Genomic DNA, 23,555 nt, shown 5'->3' on the forward strand with positions numbered 1-23,555 from the left:
CTCAGTCTCTTTCATCCGCAACAGGGAGGTAACGATGGTTCCCACCTTGTAGAGTTGTGGCGGGCATTAGATATGTCGCTGTGTGTCAGGTGCTTCTGACACGCAGTGCCTGACACGCAGCGATGAGCCGGTCATACTGGCGATGATGAAGGTGTGTCAGCGGGACTTTGTCCCATCCTCCTGCATGGGACTTCCATGAGGAGCGAAGGCAGTGCTCTGGAGCAAGAAAAAAGCCACCGAGGCCACTCCGAGCAAGTGTGCTTGGGGGCCCCTGGGTACAGCAGCCCGGTGGGACTAGGGAGCCTGGCGGGAATGGGGAGCTGGTGTAGGGAACGAAGAGGGGATGAATGTAGAGGTGGGGGTGGCCACGTTCCCCTTCCTCCTTCTTTCTCCCTTCCGTGCGGGTGGGCCTTAGAGTTCAAGGGCCAAGCCCCGTTTGCCGCTTCTTGCCCTGCCTGCCCAAGAGCGACAGACTGAGCCAGGCTGACCTGCCCTGAAGCCTGCCCTCACCTGCCTGCTTTAATTAGACGGTACGTGGTTCCCTTATCTTCTCCAGAGAAGATTTCTCTTTTGGTGGTCGGCCCTTGACGCCAGTGTGGGATTAGCGTTCTTCCTCCCATTCCCCGCCTCGGGCCCTGGTATAGGATGTCTGAGATAGAGAAATCACATGTTTGTGCAACTGCCGGGTGAGTTGCTTGGTGAATCTGTGGGACTGGTACGTCCGCCGCATTTTCAGGTGGACAGAGCACTTTTACATGTAGTCACTTTTACAGTGGTGCTGTAAATATCGGGGACGTTACCCCATTTCATAGATCGGGAAACTGAGGCTCAAAGAGCCGGAGTGTCCGGGTCGGGGTCAAACAGCCAGCAGGCAGCGGAGCTGGGAGCCAAATGCAGGTCTGGACCCAGTTCATTGCTGTGTCGTCTGGGTCAGGCAAGAGCCCCCTTAGACTTGTTTATCAATAAGGCTCTACTGTTGCTTCCGTTCGGTGCAACAAATGTGCTCTGACATGACGAGTCGGCCTCTTCGGTGCCACCCGACCGCAAAATACCACTTTTTCCACCAGCCAGCGCTCAGGTCCCTTCCCCTAGGTAGGGAGTCACTGAAAGGCACACATAGTCAAATGCATCAAGAATGGGCATGTGAGATCTTGACCTCTCTGTGACCCTGTGTTCTGGAGATAAAGAAACCTCCAGCCGGTGAATTCACCTATGGTCCAGATTTTAGTATGTGATTTTTCATTCCACGTAAGTTTCAGGCGACAGAAAGCAGACCACTGAGGCCCATTTTTGTTTTCCTAAACCCCTTGAAGAGCGGTCTGTTTAGGAGCAGCCGGTTGGTGAAGCATTAACATTTCAGAAATAGTGTCCTAACCTTTTGGGCAAATGGTGGCCTCTCGTCTGCTTACCACAATTAAGAATTTCTGCCTTTTGCCTTATGACACGTTGGCTGCTAAAACCTACATGTGAATGAGAGGCTGCTTTCCCTTCAACTCCCTTCCTCTCTCCCAAGGGAGGGAAAGTGCATGCATGGTCATTCTAGGTATCGTTTTGACCCATAAGTGCCTTCCCGAAGGTGCTTGGGATAGAGTCAGAGAGGAAGGAATTGGCCAAGCCCGATCTCAGGAATTAGCCTGACAGTCTTTGACTTGAATCAGGGAGCCCTGTTCTCCATGGCGCTTGCTTAGAAATGCTCCTGGTCTGTTACATCACCCCCTGGTGTTGCATCACTGTGGCCGGCTCCTGAGTTGGAATTCTGTATCTGCAAAAGGGCAGGACTCTGGGGCGGTGACTGGCAGAGGATCCCGTGCAGTTCAGCCCAGCCAGTACTTGTGGAGGACCGACTGTGCTCAAGCATTAGGCCCTTCGTCATGGCAGGACTTGAAAGTCATCTTCTTACCACACCTCTGGTTCTCTGGCTTCTGCAAATGGCAGAATTTGGAGAGAAATGCATTCATTTCTCTTCCTGCTTTCCATCACTCAAAAACACTGCAAAGCTAATTTGTTTAGATGAGGAGGGCAGAGAAGAGCCTTGCTCTACATAAAGAGCCCTTGTCCTGTCACTGATCCTGCCCCACAGGCTGAGGCATCAAAGGAATACCTTACGTAGGTCCTTTCTTAGCTTCTTACTTTAGCCTCCCAGGTGTAGGGGTGTTGGTGTGTCAAGCTTTGAGGATGGGTCCTTTGGAGAGAAGGTTCCAGAGTGAGCTGGCCTTTCCGTGAGGATGGATGGCCATACCGCACACCGAATGCCCCTCTCCCTGACTGTGCCGTGGACTTGGAGTAAGTGGGAATGTAAAATGAGAGGAGGCTGCCTTCTCCCGTCACCACTTGGGCCCACCATGTTACCTGTGCCAGTGGCTGGCCCCATATGATGGGTTGCATGTCCCTGTGATGAGCTGCGGGCCCACAGTCTGACATTCCTCCGGTGGGTTTCAGCCACAGACTTTTCATCTTGCTTTCTGCACACCCGTCCCGAGTGGTTCCTTGACTCTTGAGCCCCTCAACGGACATACCCACCCCCACCCCCTTCAGCACGAAACCCTGCCGCCCTCACTCATGCGTTTGTTCTGCTGGACGGCGTCGCCCCCCTGTCGCCCCACTTCTCCTGGCTTCTGGGTGCCCGTGTTTTGAGAATAAAGTAGGAAAACCACCGCCTGTGTCTACTCCTAACTCTGGCTTCCCCAAACCTTCCTCTGTCTCCAAGTTCAGTCCTCCCTCCCGCCCATCCTGGGCTGGGGGAGATGATGTTTCAGCTGTTACTTTACAGAAGGGTGTCTTTATTCAATTTGACTGTTACTATTATGTGGTGGAGCATTCAATAAATGTCGTGATTTATGAGATGTGTGTGGCTATGGTTGTTTATTCATTTTCTTTCTTTCTTCTTCCTCCTCCTTCTCTTCTACTTTTTCTTCTTTTTTTTTTCTGCTTTGTCATCTATCAGGGAGAAAAAAGCCAGGCCTGATAATTTCTTGGCACATCCTGTGTTCACTTCAGAATGTCAGCTGTCGGCCTGTCAGGAAGTTACTTCTCGGATTGGGTTCTCCCTCCTTTTACTTCTTGCCACAGTCCCCACTGTACGCAGGCAGAGGCCCTGCTCCGTCCTGCATGCTGGCGATAAGGGGACGGCTGGACGCTGCGGGGAGAGGAGCGTGGCCCCCCGTGTGGCCCTCGGCCTCCCACGCTCCTCAGCAGCTCTGTGTCCAGCGCTCTGTCAGCTCTTGATTGCTTAATAGGAAGAGGCAGGCAGGGTCCTTTCAGGAGGTTTCCAGAAGTTTCTTTGTTCTTGAATACAGCACCCCCAATCCTCTTAGTCTTTTTTGGCCTGGCCACTTTAGAAATCCTTTCCTTTTTCTTTTCTGTAAAGTATGTGCATGCTAGATAAAAGGCTCTTGAATAGCGGGCCTAGCATATTGGATATTGGCTGCTGAAAATAGGCTAATTGGAGATAGAAGCAAGTTGTCACAAAGGTGCCCGTGGTGGGGGGTGGGGAGGAGGACGATCCCCTGTAAAAATGCCAGGTTGACTTTTTCCACCTCTCCCCTCCTCCTGCTTTTATTATTAGCTGTTTGCCGAAATGCATCCGAGCCTTTGTGGAGCCTTACAATAGCATTAACCAAGTTGTGCCCTGAATCCTAAGCACCTGGTTAAGGCCTCATTCTGTGTCTGGAACTGTTCCACGCCGAGCCCCCAGAGTGAGCATAAATAAGTCTTTAACCCACAGTGGGTGGCCTGGGAGGGGCCAGGAAAGCTGGCCTGCTGAACTTGAACAGGCTGTGGACCCCTTGCTTTGAAAGGGGGCTGCTTCGGAGGCCAGGCTTGAATTTCGGTTGGGAGTGGTGTGCCAGTGCCCGCAGGGCAGGAACTTGGAAGGGCCCCCCTCTTTCTGGCCCGATGGCAGTGAGCGTGAAGTGGGAGCAAGCTGAGGAGCGCACAGGCATCCACCAGGCTGATGGGTGCAGGATCTAGTCAACGTGGAGATTTTCAGACTTTGGGCGAAACACGGTGGCCGCGGAGGGTGGTGTGTGAGCCCCCTCTCACGAACACCAAACGAACGGGGGTCTTGCCTTCTAGTTGCTTGCACTCTAAGGGGCGTTATGCTTCTGTGAGCACCCTAGATGCTTTGAATTTGAATGTTCTGTCACCCCTGAGGGTCATCGGTTGCCTAGCCGTGTACCTGCCGCTGCCACACGTCTGTCCCTTTGTTTCTCTCTCTGCCGCCACCTTCCACCAGGGCCTCTCATCTGGTTTCATTGTGGCTTTGTCTCTGGCGGTGCCTCCCTGCTGTCCTCCCCACTCTGTACTTGCACGTATCCTATTTCCCACTGTCCCCGGCCCAGCCCAGCCGTCTGCCTGGGATTCCAGCCTCACCTGGGCCCTTCTAGCCTCGTGTCACACAGGTCCCCACGCACCTGTGCTCCAGGCACCGTGCCCCTGAAGCCCCTCTGCATGCAGACCTTCTCTCTCTAGGCTTCTGGAACAACTTCCCCCTTTTGAGTAGAAAACCCGACTCAGTTTTCAAGGTCCTCTCAAGTATCTCTGTCCCTGCCTTGAAGCCTCTCCTGCTGTTGCTTTCCCCCCAGGCAGTGACCTCTGTCCCCTTTCAAACCTGTAGCCGTCTTTAGTTCCCTTAGACCAGTTAGCGTATCTTTTCTCCTGTTCTTGTCCCCTGGGCCCCACTAGAGGGTTAGACGTCGAGGGCAAGGACTGTCTATGTCACTGCTGTCCAGTAGAACGAAGGAGATACACATTCTGCACTATCCAGTGCCTCTGGCCACTGAGCATTGGAAATGGGGCTCGTGTAACTGAGGAGCTGAATTGTTAATGACACTTCATTTTAATTAAATTTAAGTAGCCACACGTGGCTAGTGGCTATCATGTTGGACCTTACACGTGTGTATCTTGCATATCTTGGTATTTCCAGAGGCTCTAGCCCCGTGCGTAGGTACATAGCTATGTGAGCTGTGTGTTTTGCCTGTTTTCCATGCAATTTGATTTTTAAGTTAGATTCAATAGATTACACACTTGAGCACCACTGGTGCTTTGGGGGATACAAAGATGAATAAATATGGTCTCTTCCTGCAAGGAACTTGAACCTCATGAGTAAATATCTAGTGAGAATGGGAAGCAGAATGACATAGAGTGCCACTGTTTGGGAGCAGTTTACATCCTCTGCAGGCGTAGAGAAAGAAGTCGTTCGTGGTGACTGAAGGGAGACGGGACACTTTAGGGTGTTCATTCATTCATTCAACAAGTACTTACTGAATGTCCCATGTGACCCAGGCACTGGGAAAGTGTCAGCGAACAAAACAGACAAAATCCCTGACCTCATGAAGCTTGCATTCCAGCGGGAGGGAGACGGACTGTAAATAACATAAGTAAATCAGAGGGTGTGTTAGAGTATAAGCTGGGAGGAGGTCTGGGGGTGCTGGGGTGTGTGTGGGGGCGGGGGGATTGTCGCAGTTCTTAAATAGGTTGGGCAAGGAAGGCCTAGTGGAGAAGGTGGCATTTGAGCAAAGACATTTGGGCTGAGGTGTGAAGGGAGTCCTGGGTGCAGGGCGGCTTGAATGAAGGCCTGAGGACGTGGAGGTGTGTACCCTGCTCAGAGCTACGTGGCTGCAGGGTGGTGTGGGGAGAGCGTGGGAGGCGGGGCTGCCAGGGTAGTTTAGAACCTGGGAAAAAGGTTGAAACCTTGAAGACTGTGCTGACGATCTTCAGCGTCTCTGCAGATGTCCTGTCTCCCTGATTAAAATATCAGACCGCACCCCCCCACCCCCACCCCCCAGCCCCGCAAGGACAGTGGCTCAAGTTCTTTTAATTTCTCTTCCCACAAGGTTTCATTCCAAGTAGCTGCTCAGAAATTGTGTTAAGGGACAGTGAAAACTAAGGCAAATCTCCTGTGATGAGATTTTGCAAAAGGAAGGGCCTGATAAGATCAGGTCTTTCCTCTGGGTTAATTGTACAGCAGACTCTTATTGTGTTTCTAGGTCTATCTTTGTGCAGACGGAGTCTTCTGCAGGGTCCCTGCAGGTGGCCCAGGCCCTTTGTTTTGACACATTCCTTTGGCCTCGACCATCTTTGGGACACGGAGAAGGTTTGGGGGAGCCAGGGCCTATGAGCAGTGGGGAAAGAGTGGACGACCAAGCGGGCCTTTAGAGGAAGAGGGTTTGTGGCCCGGGAGAGGTATGCCACATTTTCCAGCAATGACTTGACTTGTCTCTGGGTGTCCAGACTGGCTGGCTGGATGGGAAGTGAGCTATCCTGAGCTGCAGGGCGGCTTGGAGAATGAGTGTGCGAGATGATCATAGTTTCAAATGTATCCTGAGTATTAAATCCAGGTTTTGCACAGGAAGACAAGAGAGAGGGCCTTTGGTGAGGGCAAGAAAGGGCTTTTTAAAACAGATGGCTGTTGTAAGATGGTCTCTTGGAACTATTGATATTTACAGTGGTAGCAAATATAAAAACCGTTTCTCTCTAGAAAAAAACCCTGCCTTCTTGAGGCTTCTACCTTTCTAAAGGCAAAGTTGACCCCAGCAAGCGTATGGCGGTGTGCCTTGGGGCAGTTCTCCCGTTCGTGGGTAAATCTTCAGTGCCAGTTGCCATCTGCAGTAAGGTTTTCCCCAGGTGAATAGTCAAAATTAACGACAGACTGCCAAGTCACTCCAGGGCTTGGCACACCCTTGGGCCCCCGTGGGAGCTGCTCACGGGGCAGCGTGGAGTTTGCTGTTGGGCTACACATACCGCTGGTCCTGCACGTACTGACATTGGTCATGGACGGTGTGTGCCTGGAGGAGGTTTGGATCTGGTGAAACTTGAGAGTGGATTCCTCCTTACCTTCCTAAACATCTCTATGAAACCTCTTTATGTTGTTGGACAGCGTTGACCATTCCCTTCCATTTGAAACTCCCTAACTTTGGTGTAATGGCCATTATTGCTCTGTATCAAATTACCCCTGAATTTAGCAGCCTCGAGCAGCTATTTTATCAATGCTCAGGGAGTTAACTGGGTCAGGAATTTGGACAGGGCACAGCAGGATCGTTGGTTTCTGGTTTGCCGTGTTTAGGACCTCAGCTGGGAAGACTTAAATGTTGATGGTGGTCTGTTAGCAATGGGCTGGAATTATCTGAAGGCTTATTCACTCATGTGTCTGGTGCCTGGGCAGGGATGGCTCCAAGAATGGAGTTCCAACAATGTGGTCTGTGTGACTGGGCTTCCTTACAACATGGCAGCTTTGGGGTAGCTGGACATCTTACTCCATGACTCAGGACTCCAAGAGTGCATGGTCCAGCGAACAAGCCGGAAGCTGCAGCACCTTTTGTCTCCCAGCTCTGGAGGTACACACCATCTATTCAGCTGTATTCTACTGGCTGGAACAGTCACAGGCTGACTCATAGTCAAGGGAAGGGGCATAGCCCAAGGGGTCATATGCCATAGTTGGTGAGACCATTTTCCCTTGCTTCTCTACTGGTTCTTCGGGTTTCCAAAAGATGTTGGGATTCCACCTAGTGCATTCACTCTGGGTCATCTGCCCTGATTTTCTCCTGAACTCCAGGACAGATACACAAAATTGTCTTCTGGGCACCGTAAATTTATTTATTTATTTTAAAAAAAAAATTTTTTTTTTTCAACGTTTTTTATTTATTTTTGGGACAGAGAGAGACAGAGCATGAACGGGGTAGGGGCAGAGAGAGAGGGAGACACAGAATCGGAAACAGGCTCCAGGCTCCGAGCCATCAGCCCAGAGCCTGACGCGGGGCTCGAACTCACAGACCGCGAGATCGTGACCTGGCTGAAGTCGGACGCTTAACCGACTGCGCCACCCAGGCGCCCCTGGGCACCGTAAATTTAGTGTGCCCAAACTGAACGCATTTATCCTTCCCCTGCAAACTTGCCTCTCCTGCATCTCTTATCTCAGTTGGTGACTTCCTCTTCCCCATCTCTGCATCTGGCCCTTTACCCAGGGCTGATAATTTTGTCTCCTTCTCTCTCTTAAATCTCTTCCTGCTTTGTTATGCAAAAGATCCTTGCTTTAGTTCAAGGTCCCTTCATCTCGGGCTATTACGATAAGCTTCTAACCGTTCTTATAGTCTCTATTTGCAAATGCTCCAGTCTGTCTTCTACAGGGTGACTTATCTAAAACACAAAGCTGGCCATGTTATTCCTTGGCTTAAAATCATTGACCCTTTGTCTAAAGGACGAAGGTTAGTCTCCTCGATTGTTGTCTACAAGACTCTTTGTGATCTAACCCTTGCCTCTGTCCTTATCTCCCATCAGACTCTCTTTTCCACTTGATTTCTGGTAATGCCAAACTTGTAGTGCCTGAAACAGTGATATTTCATGCTGCTGTGACTCTGCCTGCTTTTCTCCCGTCTTCTTGGAACACTCCTGCTCATCCTTTGAAACCCTAGTTAGGCATTTCCTCTCTGAAGCCTTCTCTGACTCTCCTGACAGAGTTTACCGTTGATCCCTCTTGTCTTTTTTGCTTACATCTGCCATTGTGTGTTTTTGTCAGGCCCCCGTGACAGCTCTAAGTGAAATCGTTGAGGTTGGGCTGGTGGGAGCTAGGTGGTCATTAATGTCCGGTGTCGAATGGAATTAATCAGGGGCTGGTGATACAGACCCTGGATGTTGTCATTGAATCTGTGATTGCTGGGTGTTCCAGGCCCTTCCCAATTTGGCATGGCTTTTTGAATGGTTTCATATCCAGAGTCATTGATTGCCCTTCTTATATATAAAGATGCCTCTAACAGATCACCAGCTCTGTGTGTCTCAGTAGTAAGGGGAAGGCTTCTCTGCCCCAGTCCATCAGGACCCTCCAGTGCGGCAATCTGTCTGTTCTTGAATGTCTGCTCTTGAAGAGAACTTTGGCCAGCTCTTCTTAGGAATGAAGCCTTTGATCTCATTGTGCCACAAGAAGTGCTCGGAATTACCCACAGGGAAAGAAGGGAGACCAGGTGGTGCTCGGGGACCTGGAATCATCCACAGGCTGGGAAATTGAGGGCAGGAAATATTCATTCCCTCCTTTATTTAGCCCATATTTATTGTGTGCCTACTGTATGCCAGGCAGTCTTCTAGGTGCTAGGTATACGCTGGTGAGCAAAACAGACAAAAGTCCTTAACTTCAGGAAGCTTCCATTCTGGGGGTTGATGGACCATGGTCCTCCGATATAAGGCTTCCATTCCGGCTTGAGGGGAGGGGGTTGGGGAGTCGTCCTGACCACAGGGGATTGGCTAGCTCAGTACCTTTTTCATAGCAGGCACTGAACAAATGTTTGTGGCGGGGAATGAATGAGTGTTGTTGGACAAATGAGGTTTAACTGGGCAGATTGTTCTTCCTTGAGGGAAGGGAACTAGATTTTATTAAGCGCTTGCCAGGTGCAGAGCAATTTTCCCATAGAAGACCCTGGTCTTCCAGGATGAAGTGCCCTTCCGAGAGACCGTGTGCCATTTGCTGGACCGTGTGGCTGATTTGACAGCTCTCCAGAGTGAACTACGAAATGAGCCCTCCACGTTTTGGCTGACAGCTACAGGTCCCCAGTTACCTCTTTGCCTCAATAAACATCCAGCCCAGACCAGTTAGCTAGGTTGGGCACGCTGGGGAACATATCTTTTTCTTTCTCTCTTTTCCATTGTTTGGTTGGCCTAGCGCAAGGGTTTTAAATAGAACAGACAACATGACTATAAAACATCTGTAACACTACACATTTAGTAAAGTTCCTGGCAGACTGCGTTCAGTTTGACTGGTGATGTTTTTGCTGCGAATGTTGTTTCCTTTCCCCCCCCTCGCTTGTCCCTCTGGAAAATAAAGTTTTCTGTTATGTGAGGATTTATAGAAATATGTTCCTGGCAGGAGGAGAGCACAGGCATATTAGGATATGGGTGTAGCAGAGAAATATTACCTCTGAGGCATGGTCAGTTTTATCTCTTACAGAGAGTGACCTTCCTGTGTGGAATAGTCTGTTACTCTTGGTAGGGTAAGGGGCTGTCTGGGGCAAGGCAGATAAAGACATTGCTTTGCATTGAGATGGCATCCTTTTTGCTGGAGCATCATCAGCCCTTGGAGAACCGTGGTTGCCCAGGGTCAGCACTGGAGGTGGGCGGAATCAGAGAGATAAAGAATCGATCGTAATTAGTCATTAGGTTTGCAGAGTATGCTTCATGCCTTTTGCAAGTGCTTTTCTGTCTGTTGTGTAGTCTCTAGGGACAGTCAGGGAAGGTTTGATCCCCACTCACAGCCGCACAGATAAAGGTGAAATGACAGGCGGGGAGGGGAAGAGGAACTTTTATGTGCCTGTCATTCTGTCCCATGCTAAACACATTTCACGTGTTAACTCTTTTTAGACAAAAAAAAATTTTTAATGTTTATTTATTTTTGAGAAAGAGAGAGAGAGAGGAGACAGAGCACAAGCAGGGAAGGGGCAGAGAGAGAGGGAGACACAGAATCCGAAGCAGGCTCCAGGCTCTGAGCTGTCAGCACAGAGCCCGACTCGGGGCTCGAACCCGTGAGCTGTGAGATCGTGACCTGAGCCGAAGTCAGAAGTTTAACCGGCTGAGCCACCCAGGGGCCCACCTGTTACCTCTTTTAATCTCATTTTGTAGAAGGAGAAACCCAGGTTCAGAGAAGCTCAGTCAGGGTCGGGGCCACATAGTACACATGTGATTGAGCTTCCTGGATTGCTTTTCTTTCGACAGTATCACGTGGCCGGCTCAGGGTGCTGGGGTTGGAACCTGGCCCTCCCATCTCCAGAATTTCCACATCTGATGCTCTTTTCAGCCACCAAAACCCTGTTGGATTTGGAAAGATCCCCTTCCATCCCTTAGGGGTAACATTTAATAAATGGCCGAAAGCCTTGCTCATAATTATCTCCACTTCTCTCTTTTCACTGCAAACGCTCCTTGGCTCCCCCTTTGCCCTCAAAGGAAGTTACTTGTGGCAACTGGCAGGGGCCAGATCAGCACATCCTGGGGGAGGGGGCAGATTTGACTTTCTTTTTCTTGACAAGTAAAATTTATGACCTAACAGATGGCAAAGTGTGTTTCCAAAGATGACCATGCCAAGGATGCAATGTGCTTATCTCTCCTGATGCCTCCCCCACCTGCCTCCACCCACCCCCCTACCTGCCCCCACCCCTCCCCCCCCCTGCCCCCCACCTGCCCCAGCCCCGATGTCTCCGGAATAGTGTAATGGTGGAGCAGGGAGGGACCTTCTGGTGGGAAACTGACCCCAGGCCCACCCTGGGCACTAGGACTGGTGTCTCGGTGCCTTTATTCTGGTGCTTGCTTTTCTTCTCACTCTTGCCCAGGCCTCCTTGCCAACACCTAGCATTAAATGACCCAATCCCCACAATGGCCCTGCTTTTCTCTTTCGCAGCCTGAGCGAAGAGTGGCTTCCCTGTTTCAGCCCCTGGCCTGTGGGGCCTTCCCTGCCCGGCCTGGCCCCTCTCCTCTCTGTATTCCGTTGCCACCTTAGCCATAGTCGCTCAGATCTGCTTGCAGCCCTGTGGTGAGTGTTGAAGATGTTGCTGCTCCCGCCGGGCAGGTCCTTCTCCCCTTTCTTTCCTGTCTTCCTGCTGCTGACCTTCAGGCCTCAAGTCCTGCGCTCCCAAAGCCCCACCTTGCTACTGTAACACAGCCTCTTACTTGACAGGAAGCATCTTCAGAGCAGACTTCACATGCACAGAGCCTGGCACAATAATTGGCACACAGTAGGTCCTCAAAACACCTTTGATGACAGAATGAATGAATGAGGATGTCTTGCCACCAGAGACCGTTCTCTACAGTGTCTTCTTACACCCTTTGGTCTCCGGCGTCCCTCTCCTGTAATTCAGCAGTCATCTTTTGAGAACCTACTATGCGCCAGGAAGTTCACACACTTCCGTCTTGCGGGGCCTATCGCGGCTCTGGGGCATGTAGCTATTGCCCCCACTTTACACATGGCTTGCCTACAATTACACTAAGGAAGTGGCTGAGTTGGGACTCAAGCCAGTGCTCCCAGCTTCCAGCGGCTTCTCCTTAAGAGCCCTGCCGGCACAGTAGAATCTTCTGGAGAATGTTTAAAAACTACCCAGGCCTCACCGCGGACCAATGAGATCGGCATCCCGAGGGCGGGGCCGGTATCCCTAGGTTTACAAGACACCCCGGGAGATTCTGAGGCGCTGTTGGGTCGAGCACCCGGTGCTACCTGCAGCCTGGCCCAGCTCCGTGGATTAGGTGAAACTTGCTCATCAAGAACTGATTGCCGTGCATCTAAAATATGCTAATGAAGGTAATCAAGGCTAAGGGTTAAGGCTGCCATTTGTTCCTTTCAAGAAATCAACTGGAGGGTTTGGGGGATGGGCTGCCTTGGCTTCAGAGCCTGCCTGCCAGCAAAGTTTTTAATGCTTTCCCTCCTAAGAAGAGCCGTGTAGTTGTTGCTGTCATGTCTCACTGGGGTGGGTTCTAGAAGTTTCTCTGTCTCGGGCAGTCTTTCCCAGAATGCAGAATGCAGAGTACCCTCCGAAGCTTGCTTTTCCTCAACCAAGCATCTGACCGTGCTTTCTGACGTGGCTCTTCAGCCTGTCCCTAGAGGTTTCCGAAGCGCCCTGTGGAGGAGGCAGGGCTCCCTGAGGCGGCCGGGCGAGGAGTGGGTGTTTACTTCTGGTTCCAGCAAACTTGGAAGCACTGAACTTCTGTGGAGAAAAAAACGTCTCTCTGGTGGTTGCTACCCGGGTGACCTGAGATGTTTTAGGGAGGGAGCAGTTTGGGAAGTAGGAAGGGGTGCACCGAGCACATCCCCCCGGGGCCTCGAGACGGGCCTCGGGCGCCTCTTGGCCTGCACGTAGGCACCAGGGAGGCTGGAGCTGGAGAGAATCCCCCAGAAGGGTTGGTGTTAGAAGCCTGGGCTCCGAGGCCAGGCTTTCCTTCCTGCCCTTCTTGGAGGGTGCAGGAACTCCTGTGGGCGGCCTTCTTGGAGTTCTAATTCCACATTTGCTGCCTCAGTTTATGTTACCCAGGCCAGGCTTTTAGGCCCATTTTTCAGGGCGATATGTGAGGACCAGAACTGTTAAGAGAGTTGACCTAATCTCATCTCACCCACCAGGGTGGTTATTTACTCTGCCTCTGTCTACACAGGCATGCCTGAAAATGCAAGCAGGTGGACAGAGAGAACATGTTTCAAAGTTATTGTCGTTGTTTCGTTTGGAGCACTGCCGTAGGCCGGATCACCTTGGACCTCTGCTTTAGCCGTGGGGCCCTCTGACCATCGGCGTCAGCTTTTCCAGGGCCCTGCCCCTCAGTGAGGCATCCTCCAGGTCTTCAGGAGAATTCCGCCAGACTCCACAGTGGGAGTGACAGGCACCCGTGGAAGGAACCGCGTTCACACCAGCCATCCTGGCTGGCCCTTCTTCCCCACCTCTTTCTGAGGTTTATTAAGAATCTGCATTGGCTGCCTTGCCAGGACTTTGGAGGCGCCTCTTTGGTATGCAGAAATGCATGGCTTCCTTGCAAATCCAGTAACAGTAAAGGGTACTTACTTAATTTCGCTTAATACCGCTGCTGTAAAAGATTATGGGTTTTAATTGCATCTACGTATCGGCAATCATTACAACACTGGAGAGTGTTGTCGGGGTCTCCCGTGACTCACTCTGTGGCTAGTATTCGGGGGTGGGGGCTCCAAGAAGGACCGAGTGACCGAGAAACTACCTGTGGATGCGGAACAGCTTGGGTGCCTGGGATTGGGGTGATGGCCAGCCAGCCACCTCGCTCAGCAGCAGTTGACGTGTGGCTCGTGATCCTTAATTTCCTGTCACTTCCCAGGCAACACTCCATCTCTGCACCTTTTTCTCTTACCTCCCGGAGCCCCCGGTCGGAGTGCTCCGTCTAGGATATTACTCTCTGATACCAATCTGTATAGACAGGTCACCCAAGCGGGCTGAAGGGTAAGAGGAAGTAGTATTTTTAAATTAGCCTCGGAGGGAGCCAGGCAGAACACCCCGAGCTGGAGGTGGGGAGGCCGCTGGAGCAGGCCGATCATTTCATTACAAGATCACGTTCTCCTTTAGGTGAGTTACTGTTGTTTTAATCAGAGGTAATGTTGTAACCTGACTATGTTGGATAATTGTGTGTAAATTATATTCCGGCCCCATATAGATGAAGGCTATTTTTTTTTTTTTCCTTCCAATTTTAAAGCTATTTAGGGGGAGTGCCAAATGGTAGCGTGAACCCTACTGGTCTCCGGCTAATAGCTGTAGATGGGGAGAGAGAGCTCGAGAGAGAGCTCTGAGAAACATTTGGGGTTATATTTATAATTAGTTTCCTCTGAAGTTCAATTAATTTCTGCAGTTGGCAACATCAAATATTGTTACACCTTTGTCCAGTGGTCAACCAGGGGTGAATCAAAGCATGTGGAATTGGCTGGTGGATGAAGCAGCCGGGGAGAGCATACTTTCTTCGGCACTTGGGTTTATTTTAAGCTCTTTTTGCAGTCAGGGTCTTGATTTAGGGATCTTTTTGGCTTGTCTTGGACAAGAAAAAAAAAAAAGAATGGCTTTATTGAGATATAATTCATATGCCGTATGATTCACCCATTTAAGAGGCAGTTCAGTGGTTGTTAGTGTAGCACAGATACGTGTGCAATCTCCACAATCAATTTTGGGACCTTATCATCACCGCAGAAAGAAACCCCATACTCTTGATAGCCATCATTGCCCCCTCTCCCGTAGCCCTGAGCAACCACTAATGTACTTCTGTCTCTGTAGCGACCCCTGTCATGAACCTTCATGCAAATGGAATCCTAAACTATGTGTGGCCTTTCATGACTGGCCCCTCTCGCTTAGCGCCACGTTTTCAAGGCTCATCCACGTTGTAGCGTGTGCCAGTATTTCGTTCCTTTTGGTGGCCGAATAATATTCCATTACACAGATATATCACAACTTAATTCATCCATTCATCCTTTTAAAACTTTATTTTATTTTACTTTTTTGTTTTTTAACAATATTTATTTTGAGAGAGAGTGAGTGAGCACGCACACGCCAGAGAGTGCGATCAGGGGAGGGGCAGAGAGAGGGGCAGGGAGGGAGTCCCCGGCAGGCTCCACGCTGAGCGTGATGAGTGTGGCCTGCCTTCCGTGGGAGGGCAGGTGTAGACTGTCACACCTGTCGGTGCAGCGTCCTCGTCCTCCATGATGGCGGAGCTTCCATGTGGACTCTGGCTCCACGGTCACCAAGAAAAGGCAAGACCAGGGCTATAGTGTCCTTCATATCCATTTCTTGGAGCTTCCGGAACAAACTAACACAGTCTGGGTGGATTGAAGCGAAAGAAGTGTCTTCTCCTCCCAGTTCGGGAGTCTAGACATCTTTAATCAGGGCTCGGCAGGGCTCGTTCCTTCTGGAGACTCTGAGGCACCGTCCGTGCCTCTCTTCTACGTTCCGGTAGCTGCTGGCAACTCTTGGTGTCCCTTGGTTTGTAGGCGTGCCGCTTTATTCTCTGGCTCCATCTTCTCATGGCCTTTCTGTGTCAGGACCCCAGTCATTGGATTTGGGGCCCACCCTATTCCCACGACGATTTCCTTTCAAGATCCTTAACCGATTACATCTGAAAAAGCTCTGTTTCTGAAGAGCTAGGTGGGCCTAGTGGTCAGCCCACTACGGTCTTTCCCCACATGTGATTGGGGAATCATTTGGAGAAGATACTGGTACCTGACCTGGGTTCTGGTTTGGTCTGCTAAGTGAGTTTTGCCACCGGATTCAGATAGGACGGAGCTGGTAGCAGGAGTGTTAGAGGGAGGAGGGAAGGATGGAAAAAAATACTGGGGGAACTTGGGGATTTTAGAGGGCACGTTCCTCGGAGGAAACTCCCTGTGGAGTGGGGATGTGGAGTTCGGGACTTCGGGGACCCCAGTTAGCCCTTCGATAGCTTCTTTGCCGTACAGAGATTGAGCTTAATTCTCAGATGCGGAGAACCGACACGCAATTGATTATAACGCACAGTTTCATCCTAGAATCTGAAGAACAAAGTGCTCACCAGTTTCCGACGCTGGGATGGAATTGAATAGTATCTGCCGGCATGTCCGTTCTCCCGTGTCACTTCGCCTTCCCTTTAACCAACACCTGGGCCACCTTGCTGGGACTTGGTTTTTCCATCTGCACAACGGGGGTGACAGGTTTGCAAAATCCTGCCTGGCACCACTGTTCTCTCATCTTCCCTGGGCTGTCTCCCCCTTGGGACTCCCACAGATGAGAGAGCTTCTGTGAACCAGCCTGCGCTCTTGGGCAGTGAAGATGGCTCATGTTTTTAACCAAAGAGGGAATTTGAGCTCTTTGCAGGAACGTGGCGATGGCAAGAGCTGACTTAATTTCCTTGGGCTTCTCTCCTACCCATTCAAGCCTCTCCAGAGCCACTTCCTGCCTTTCCATGCATCTGTCCGGATGAGAAACATTTGCAATTATTGTTGTTTTCCTGTGTGACAACTAATAAATATCTTTGAGGCAAAGCTCTTGGAGCTAAGTGTTCCCCGTCAATCTTATTCTTCAAAGTAATTTTTCTAGTACCCCCACCTTCTGCTTTTAACACACACACACACACACACACACACTCTCTCTCTCTCTCTCTCTCTCTCTCTCTCTCTCTCTCTCCCCCTCCCCTCTCTCTCACTCATCTACTTTATCCTCTTTTACAAAAATACAACCAGTGGGTTGGGCGCCTGGGTGGCTCAGTTGGTTGGGTGACCAACTTCAGCTCAGGTCACGATCTCACGGTTTGTGAGTTCGAGCCCCATGTCGGGCTCTGTGCTGACAGCTCGGAGTCTGGAGCCTGCTTCGGATTCTGTGTCTCCCCCTCTCTCTGCCCCTCCCCTGCTCACTCTCTGTGTCTCTCTGTCTCCCAATAATAAATAAACGTTAAAAATTTTTTTAAAAATACAACCACTGGCCCCACTCTGAGTGACCATTTCAGATGCAAACCTAGTTTTTTAAAGGGATTTTTTGAAACTTAAAAAGAAAAAAAAAGGAACTCTCTGGTTAGAAGCAGGAAGGTGGAGTGTTCTTTGCAGCTCTGGTTAGCAGCTGGCTTTGGCCAGTTCTGATGTGTAAACAGCAATTTTCCAAACTGGAATGGGTGCTGGGGTTTTCTTTGTGGAGCCAAGAGGTGTGGAGAGCAGTGGTGTTTAGTTAAATTACGGGTCTAGATGCAGAATGTGCAGCAATGATTTGTGAGAGCCTGAATACTCCCCCCACCTCTTGCTACACACACACACACACACACACACACACACACACACACCCCATTTCCCAGAGTGCCGCCCTAGATTATAAAATTAAGGGCATCTGTTGAGGGAGGTGGCTGTCAACAAGGGGTGCAGGGCTCTTGGTGGGTTTCTAGTGTCTCAAAGAGTGGAAAGCATTCGCACATACAAAGTGTTTTCTGCAACCCTTCCACCAAAAGCTCCATGGAAAGGACACTTAAGATCACTTGCCTAGTGGATTTTGGAGTGAGCCCTCTCTGGAACAGATGAGTGGCTCGTTCCATTTGGGTGTGCTGTGGGGGCCGCCCGGGGCCGCCTCAGCATTTCGGTATGCGGGGCCATCTTCCTTTGCTTTGTGTGGTTAAGTACTGTCTTGGTGTGAAAGCTGTGGATTAGGAAACAGTTACCCGAAGGGCCTGGCACAGGAAGAAAACACAGGTGGCTCTCTCCACTACGGGCAGAGAGGACTTTTTCTAATGCAAAGGATTATAGAGTCAGGGAGACTAGTGGGTAACTTGTCCTGCTCGCTGTTGCAGAAGAGGGTTAAATTTCTGGGGATGCTGATTGGTTCCTGGGGCGAGTAGAAGCCAAGACTAAGGGTCTCGGGACTAGAGAGTTCCCCCAGATGCATACACGCGCACAGGCACGCCCGCGTGCACACTCGGACACAGAAACTTTGATAATCGATGGGAATTTGAGGACCTCCGTTTAGTCCCACTGAGAGCCCAGGCACAACATGCAGCCACATCCCCGTGCAGCCCTCCTCAGTAGGTAGAAGGGAAACAGAGGGAAGAATGTGTGATTCTAGAGTCCTCTTCCTGGCTCCAGTGTCCCTCTTCAGAATGCAAATCATCGAGCAGTGCACAGTACATTTAGCAGTGATGCCATCAGGATTCCCAAAGTAAATCACTCCTATTTCTCCCAGTGTGCCCCTAGCGGGAGAGGTCACCGTGCAGAGCCCTGTCGTCCCCTGCCAGCACCCCCCCCCCCGCCCCCCCACCAAGCCATGCCCTCCTCTCCTGAAGCCAAGCCATTGGTGAGCAGCTAACCGAGTATTACACATCTTCCCACTGGCCTTTTCACGTCTGGAAGGTTTTGATTAAACCAGTTTCCTTTTAGTGTTTGCTGAAGAGTGGGATCCATCACTGTATCTGAGCTGTTCCTGGAGAGGATGTTTTAGTAACTTCGGGCACTTTGGCGCAGTGTCTGGGGCCTGGGATTTCTCATCCTTCTAAAAAAAAGTATTTTAAAGACTTTTTTTGGACCGTGCAGATTTATAGCTGGGTGTCTGCCCCAGTGTTTAGGGCTCTGGCTTGATAGGTTTACTGCTGTTGAGCAGCAGTAGAGGGTGTAAGAGGGGACCTTTGCACTCAACCGGTTACTGGGGAATGAACATTCTGTTGACTTCTGTTATTTGGAATGAAGACATGTTACTCGTTTAATTATCTGGGTCCATGTGAACACTTGGAATATAAATAGGGCCTGCTCTGTACCCACCTGGCTCTAAACAACGTGTAAATGGGACCATAGGGTTCATTTTATGGAATGCTTCTCCAGAGTTTCTTCAAGTTCAGAACACCATGAGTGCATGTTTGTGGGTCAGATTAGTGTTTTTTATAGATATTTAATTACTTGGCTGGGTGGAAAAAAAAAAAAAAAGAATGAAAAATCTGAAGTGAAACTATTGGGAGTCCCTGCCCATCCGAAATCACGTAGAGATGTAGGAAAACGGTTTTGAAATTACAGTGGGAGAGAACGGGGGCACCAAGAGTGGATTTATCAAAGATCTTTGTGCAAGGTGTCTTTCTGCCGCACATCTATTCTGAGCTTGAAGGATGAATTTAGTAATTGACTTTGGATTCAGTTACGGTGACCACTTATCTAGCATCTGCCTGGTGTCCTGCTAGACACTTTGGCATATGTTATTTAATTTAGTCCTAATAGGAACCTCGCGTGGTAGGCTAATTATTATATCTCCATTTTATAGTGGATTAAATCACACGTTGTACTGGAACGTGGGCTCCCACACCTACCACTTCATGTATCTGTTGAGTGCACACGTTAGGAAAGGTAGATGGCAAAAGCTGGCGGTCAGTGAGTGTAGGGAGAGATGTCCATCTGGAGAGGGACTGAGAGTGTCACGAGGAGGTGACCTGCTCCACCGGAGGGAGCAGAATAAGGTGTCCGGCCGTTAACGAGAGGTTCTTGGAGTTGGTACTGGGTGCGGGTGGGATCTTCATAGAACGTCTTGTGTGCCTTATCTTCTCTCGTCTCCCGTTCATCTGAAGAGAGCCGAAAAGCGATAAATCACAGCTTTGAACGCACATGCAACCACCGCCTGGCTCTCACAGCCAACAGGAAGTGCGTGGCATTGCTAGGACAATGTCCTTTTAAAATAGTGCAGCATGTCCACTACAAGGAGGTTCCAGATGGGGCTCGGTCAACGGGCTGTGGTGGCACACGTCCCTTCCAGAAGCCTCTAAGCCAAAGTGTGAGCTCCTTGAAGTCTGAGAGTCTCCTTTTGTGGCCATCGTGCTTCCTGGTTGATGGGAGTTTGGGGTTAGGTGGGCCTGGTGGTCCAGGACTTCACAGTGCAGAGCGTGGGGCCGAAACCTCTGGGGGGCGCTCCTCAGCACACAGCCTGCCACTAGCCACTCGGCCACAGCACTCTTATTTCTTTGTTTATTTATTTATTACATTTATTTTGGGGATGGCACAGGTAGGGGAGAGGCAGAGAGAGGGGGACAGAGGCTTTGAGGTGGGCTCTGCGCTGACAGGCTGACAGCAGCGAGCCCGATGTGGAGCTCCAACTCACGAGCTGCTACATCGTGACCTGGGCCGAAGTCAGGTGCTCAACCCGCTCTGAGCCACCCAGGTGCTCCGGCCAGGGCACTCTTGTAGGAAACCGTTTGGTTGGTACATTCCCTCGGCCAGTGTGTCTCTGCCTTGGGGACAGTGGCAATCCTGGCAGCCGTGGCCCCCGTATTTAGGCACTCTCCATGGAATTGTAATAAACATACATGCCACTGTGAATTTTTAAAAACCATTCTGAGCTTTGTCTTGTTCACTTATTTTGGGTTTTCAGTCATGCTTTTATTCACTTTTGAATATTTATTTGAGATAGAGAAAAAGGGCACGTGGAGGAGAGGCAGAAGGAGAGAGAGAGAGAGGGAGAGAATCCCAAGCAGGCTCCCTGCTTAGCATGGAGTCTGGAGCGGGGCTTGATCGCATGACCCTGGGATCATGACCTGAGCTGAAATCAGGAGTTGGATGCTCAGCTGACTGAGCCACCTAGGTGCCCCTTCAGTCATGCTTTTTTTTTTTTTTTAATTTTTTTTTTAACATTTATTTATTTTTGAGACAGAGAGAGAGAGAGAGCATGAACAGGGGAGGGTCAGAGAAAGAGGGAGACACAGAATCTGAAACAGGCTCCAGGCCCTGAGCTGTCAGCACAGAGCCCGACGCGGGGCTCGAACCCATGGACCTTGAGATCATGACCTGAGCCGAAGTCGGCCACTTAACTGACTGAGCCACCCAGGCGCCCCTGTCATGCTTTTATTTGAATGGTCTCATCAAACATTTTTCCCTCAGCTTTATCGAGGTGTCCCTGACAAAAGTGTGCAAACATTATGATTTGATACACATGTGCATTGTGATAGAATTTCTCCCATCAGGTTAAGACGTTGGGCTTTTACCATACGCAGCCAAATTGGTGAGACCCTGTACCCACTGAGGTTGAACATTTTTTTATTGAACATTTAAATAAAAAATGTTTTATGTCACATTAAAACACACACACACACACACACACATACAGTGTAAGCTCTGTGTTCAGAATAACATTTATTTTCTTGTTTCACTTTTGGCGCCTACCTATATCTGGCTCCTTCTCTGAACCGTTTGTATTCTGAAGTTTTTCCCTTTGCATTGGAACTGGTAGAATTCTGAAACATGACCACATTCGTTTGTTTTCGCGTCCACCATTTTGGTGTGGGCCTGGCCGTGGACTTGGCATCGTGGAGGGTACCGAGAAGAATCGGGAATTCCCAGGCTGGGGGAAAAAGTAACAAAGCCAGGATTATCAATGATTTCTGCTCTAGGTGGGAAGAAGTGGGTGCTGGGACTGGCGGGTGCAGTGTCAGGGTTCTGGAAGAGATAGGGACAGCTTCTGGATGTGGCGACTATATAGATTAGCTTGCATTTTGGAGAAGGTCGTTGGGTCTTGCGGGATGGTGACAATTTGCCATGGGAGACTTAGGCATGGGGAAGCATTCCAGGGAGAAAGATTGGTGTGGACAAAGGGTTGGATACCTGGGGATTGGCTGGCCTTGACTGAGTGTAGGGTGAATCAGGGTGGATAATGGCGGAATCGAGAGGGGAAAGGAGAATGAGGCCCAGTGGCCCAGTGAGGTCACTTGGAGAGTGACCCTTGAGTGGGAGGTCAGCCTCCGTCTTGTTGGCGCACACAAACCAGCACGTGGGACGGCTCCACGTAGACAGCCCGCCCGTACGTTTGAATGACGTGTCAGTTTCTTCTTGACAAAGTTTACGGCACTTTCTGGGCCACAGGTTTTTATGCACGTAATTCTGTTCACATGTCTCAGGTTCGAAATAGCTTTGAACGTGCCGCTTTTCTCTTTGCGCTGGAAATCAGAATGAAGCTTCGTGTCATGGCCGAAGAGGTACCAAAGTCCACTCTGTGTCTGTGTGCAACTCAAGCTCGTAGATTGTGGGCTGAAGGCCTGAGAAATCCAGAGTGGCTGTCTCCAGCATTCTGAGATGTCTGCAGGGCCCGCTCCGCGCAGCTCAAATTTATCTAGAATTGCCTTCTTAGAGAAACGTGGAAAGCGGCTTGTTTCAGCATCTTGGCGAGCGTTGCTTCAGATAACCTGGTTAACCCATGCCCTCCTCGTGTCGTTTCTTGCAGATGGTCACAAGAACAAAGAAAATATTCGTAGGCGGATTATCTGCGAACACGGTGGTGGAGGATGTAAAACAGTACTTTGAGCAGTTTGGCAAGGTAAGTGGTGCGTGGGGCTGGCTGCCGTGCCCTCCCCCCCCCCCCCTTTTGCTGCACCTGCGTCCTCGAGAACCTTGTCCTTGAACTTGGTTGTCAAGATTTAAGTGAAATCTGTCAGGAGCTGACATGGAGGAGTCCGGCTTGTGGTCGGCACGGTGCCCTGCGTGCCTGCAGGAGCAGACAGACAGAGCAGCCTTTCAGTGGGGTTCTGCTGCCATTTGGTGACCACGTGGGGCCTGGGCTGGGAGCTGGTGGTGGCAGCGGCTGGGGAGGGATGTGGGGCCGTGACTCACAGGACAGGAGCTCCCACGGAAGCTGCTAGAGGCCTGTGAGTCGATGCTGGGCTTCCTTCTGTGCCTTTCTGGAAGATGCATTAAGAGAGGAAGCTCCCGCGGGCCTTTGGTGGCTGAACCTTCCCCTGTCAGATGCCCACGGAGACTCAGGAAAGATGCTTGGGACTGTACCTGTCAGAATGTATGTGAGACAGAAGTAAAATTATCCCCTGGGCTCTGCTGCTGGAACAGGCTGGGAGCAACACACAATCCTCCCAGTCAGTCAGGAAACGGAGGGTGAGAGTGTGCGGGTTATACAGAGTCAGACAGACAGACAGACAGACGGGACATGTAACCATGGGTGATGTGCTTAATTCAGCCTCTTTTTGGTTGGCGGGGGAGCTGGGGCTTTGGAAAGTAACGTTGTTCCAGGGCTCCAGCATGGCAGCCTGTGGGGAGACTGGCCCTGCTGGCTTTGAGTGACACCTGTCCTCTGGCTGCTGTGTCCCAGGAGGCTGGCAGTGGCTGGGCCGGCCCTCTGCTTCCCTCATCTTTGAGCAGTCGTGGATGTTGTCCTGGGAGCCCGGGTGTGGGGTGGTCTGCACAGGCCTGTGTCCCCAGAGGACTGCGTCCCGAGAAGACACTGTGCGCCTGTCCTAAGCGTTGTCACTCAGTTCCCCCTGTGCGGCTGTTGTGCTTGCCCTAGGTGGTATAAGGCACTGCTGACTGCCGACTGGTCCGAAGGTTCTGTGCTTTTATTTATTTGTCCAAGGCGATGGGCCGCTGTGACCCTGTCCCCAGGCGTGTCCTGTTGTGAGCTCTCGTCTCGGAGGAGTGCTGTGACTGCTATTTAGCCTCCAAAAGGAGATTTTCCTGTCTTTGGTAATAGTCAATTTCTGCACGGATGGGAGACACGCAACAAAGAGAAAGCAGCCTCCTCCGGGCCGGCCTTGCATTCAGAATGGCACTTAACTGCCCTTCCAGGTCGGTTGTGAAAGACGCCGTCCCCGTGGCCCTGCCTCGCCTTGCCCGTTGGGGGCTGATT

At 50.7% G+C, this 23,555-nt stretch overlaps 1 protein-coding gene across 11 annotated transcripts in view; it reads left to right on the top strand.

The window, feature by feature from the left end:
• The window catches only part of MSI2 (musashi RNA binding protein 2), a 394,179-nt gene that overhangs the window by 111,438 nt on the left and 259,186 nt on the right, over positions 1-23,555 (top strand). For all 11 annotated transcript variants that reach the window (XR_009255164.1, XR_009255165.1, XM_058704376.1 and 8 more), the window contains exon 6: positions 22,146-22,238. Coding sequence is in view for 9 of the 11 variants with exons in the window: in XM_058704376.1 (XP_058560359.1) it covers positions 22,146-22,238 (93 nt within the window). In the remaining 2 variants the exon portion in view is untranslated. The remainder of the gene's footprint in view (positions 1-22,145; positions 22,239-23,555) is intronic.

This window comes from Neofelis nebulosa, chromosome 16, assembly GCF_028018385.1.
Source record: "Neofelis nebulosa isolate mNeoNeb1 chromosome 16, mNeoNeb1.pri, whole genome shotgun sequence".
In the NCBI taxonomy this organism is placed as follows: Eukaryota; Metazoa; Chordata; class Mammalia; order Carnivora; family Felidae; genus Neofelis; species Neofelis nebulosa.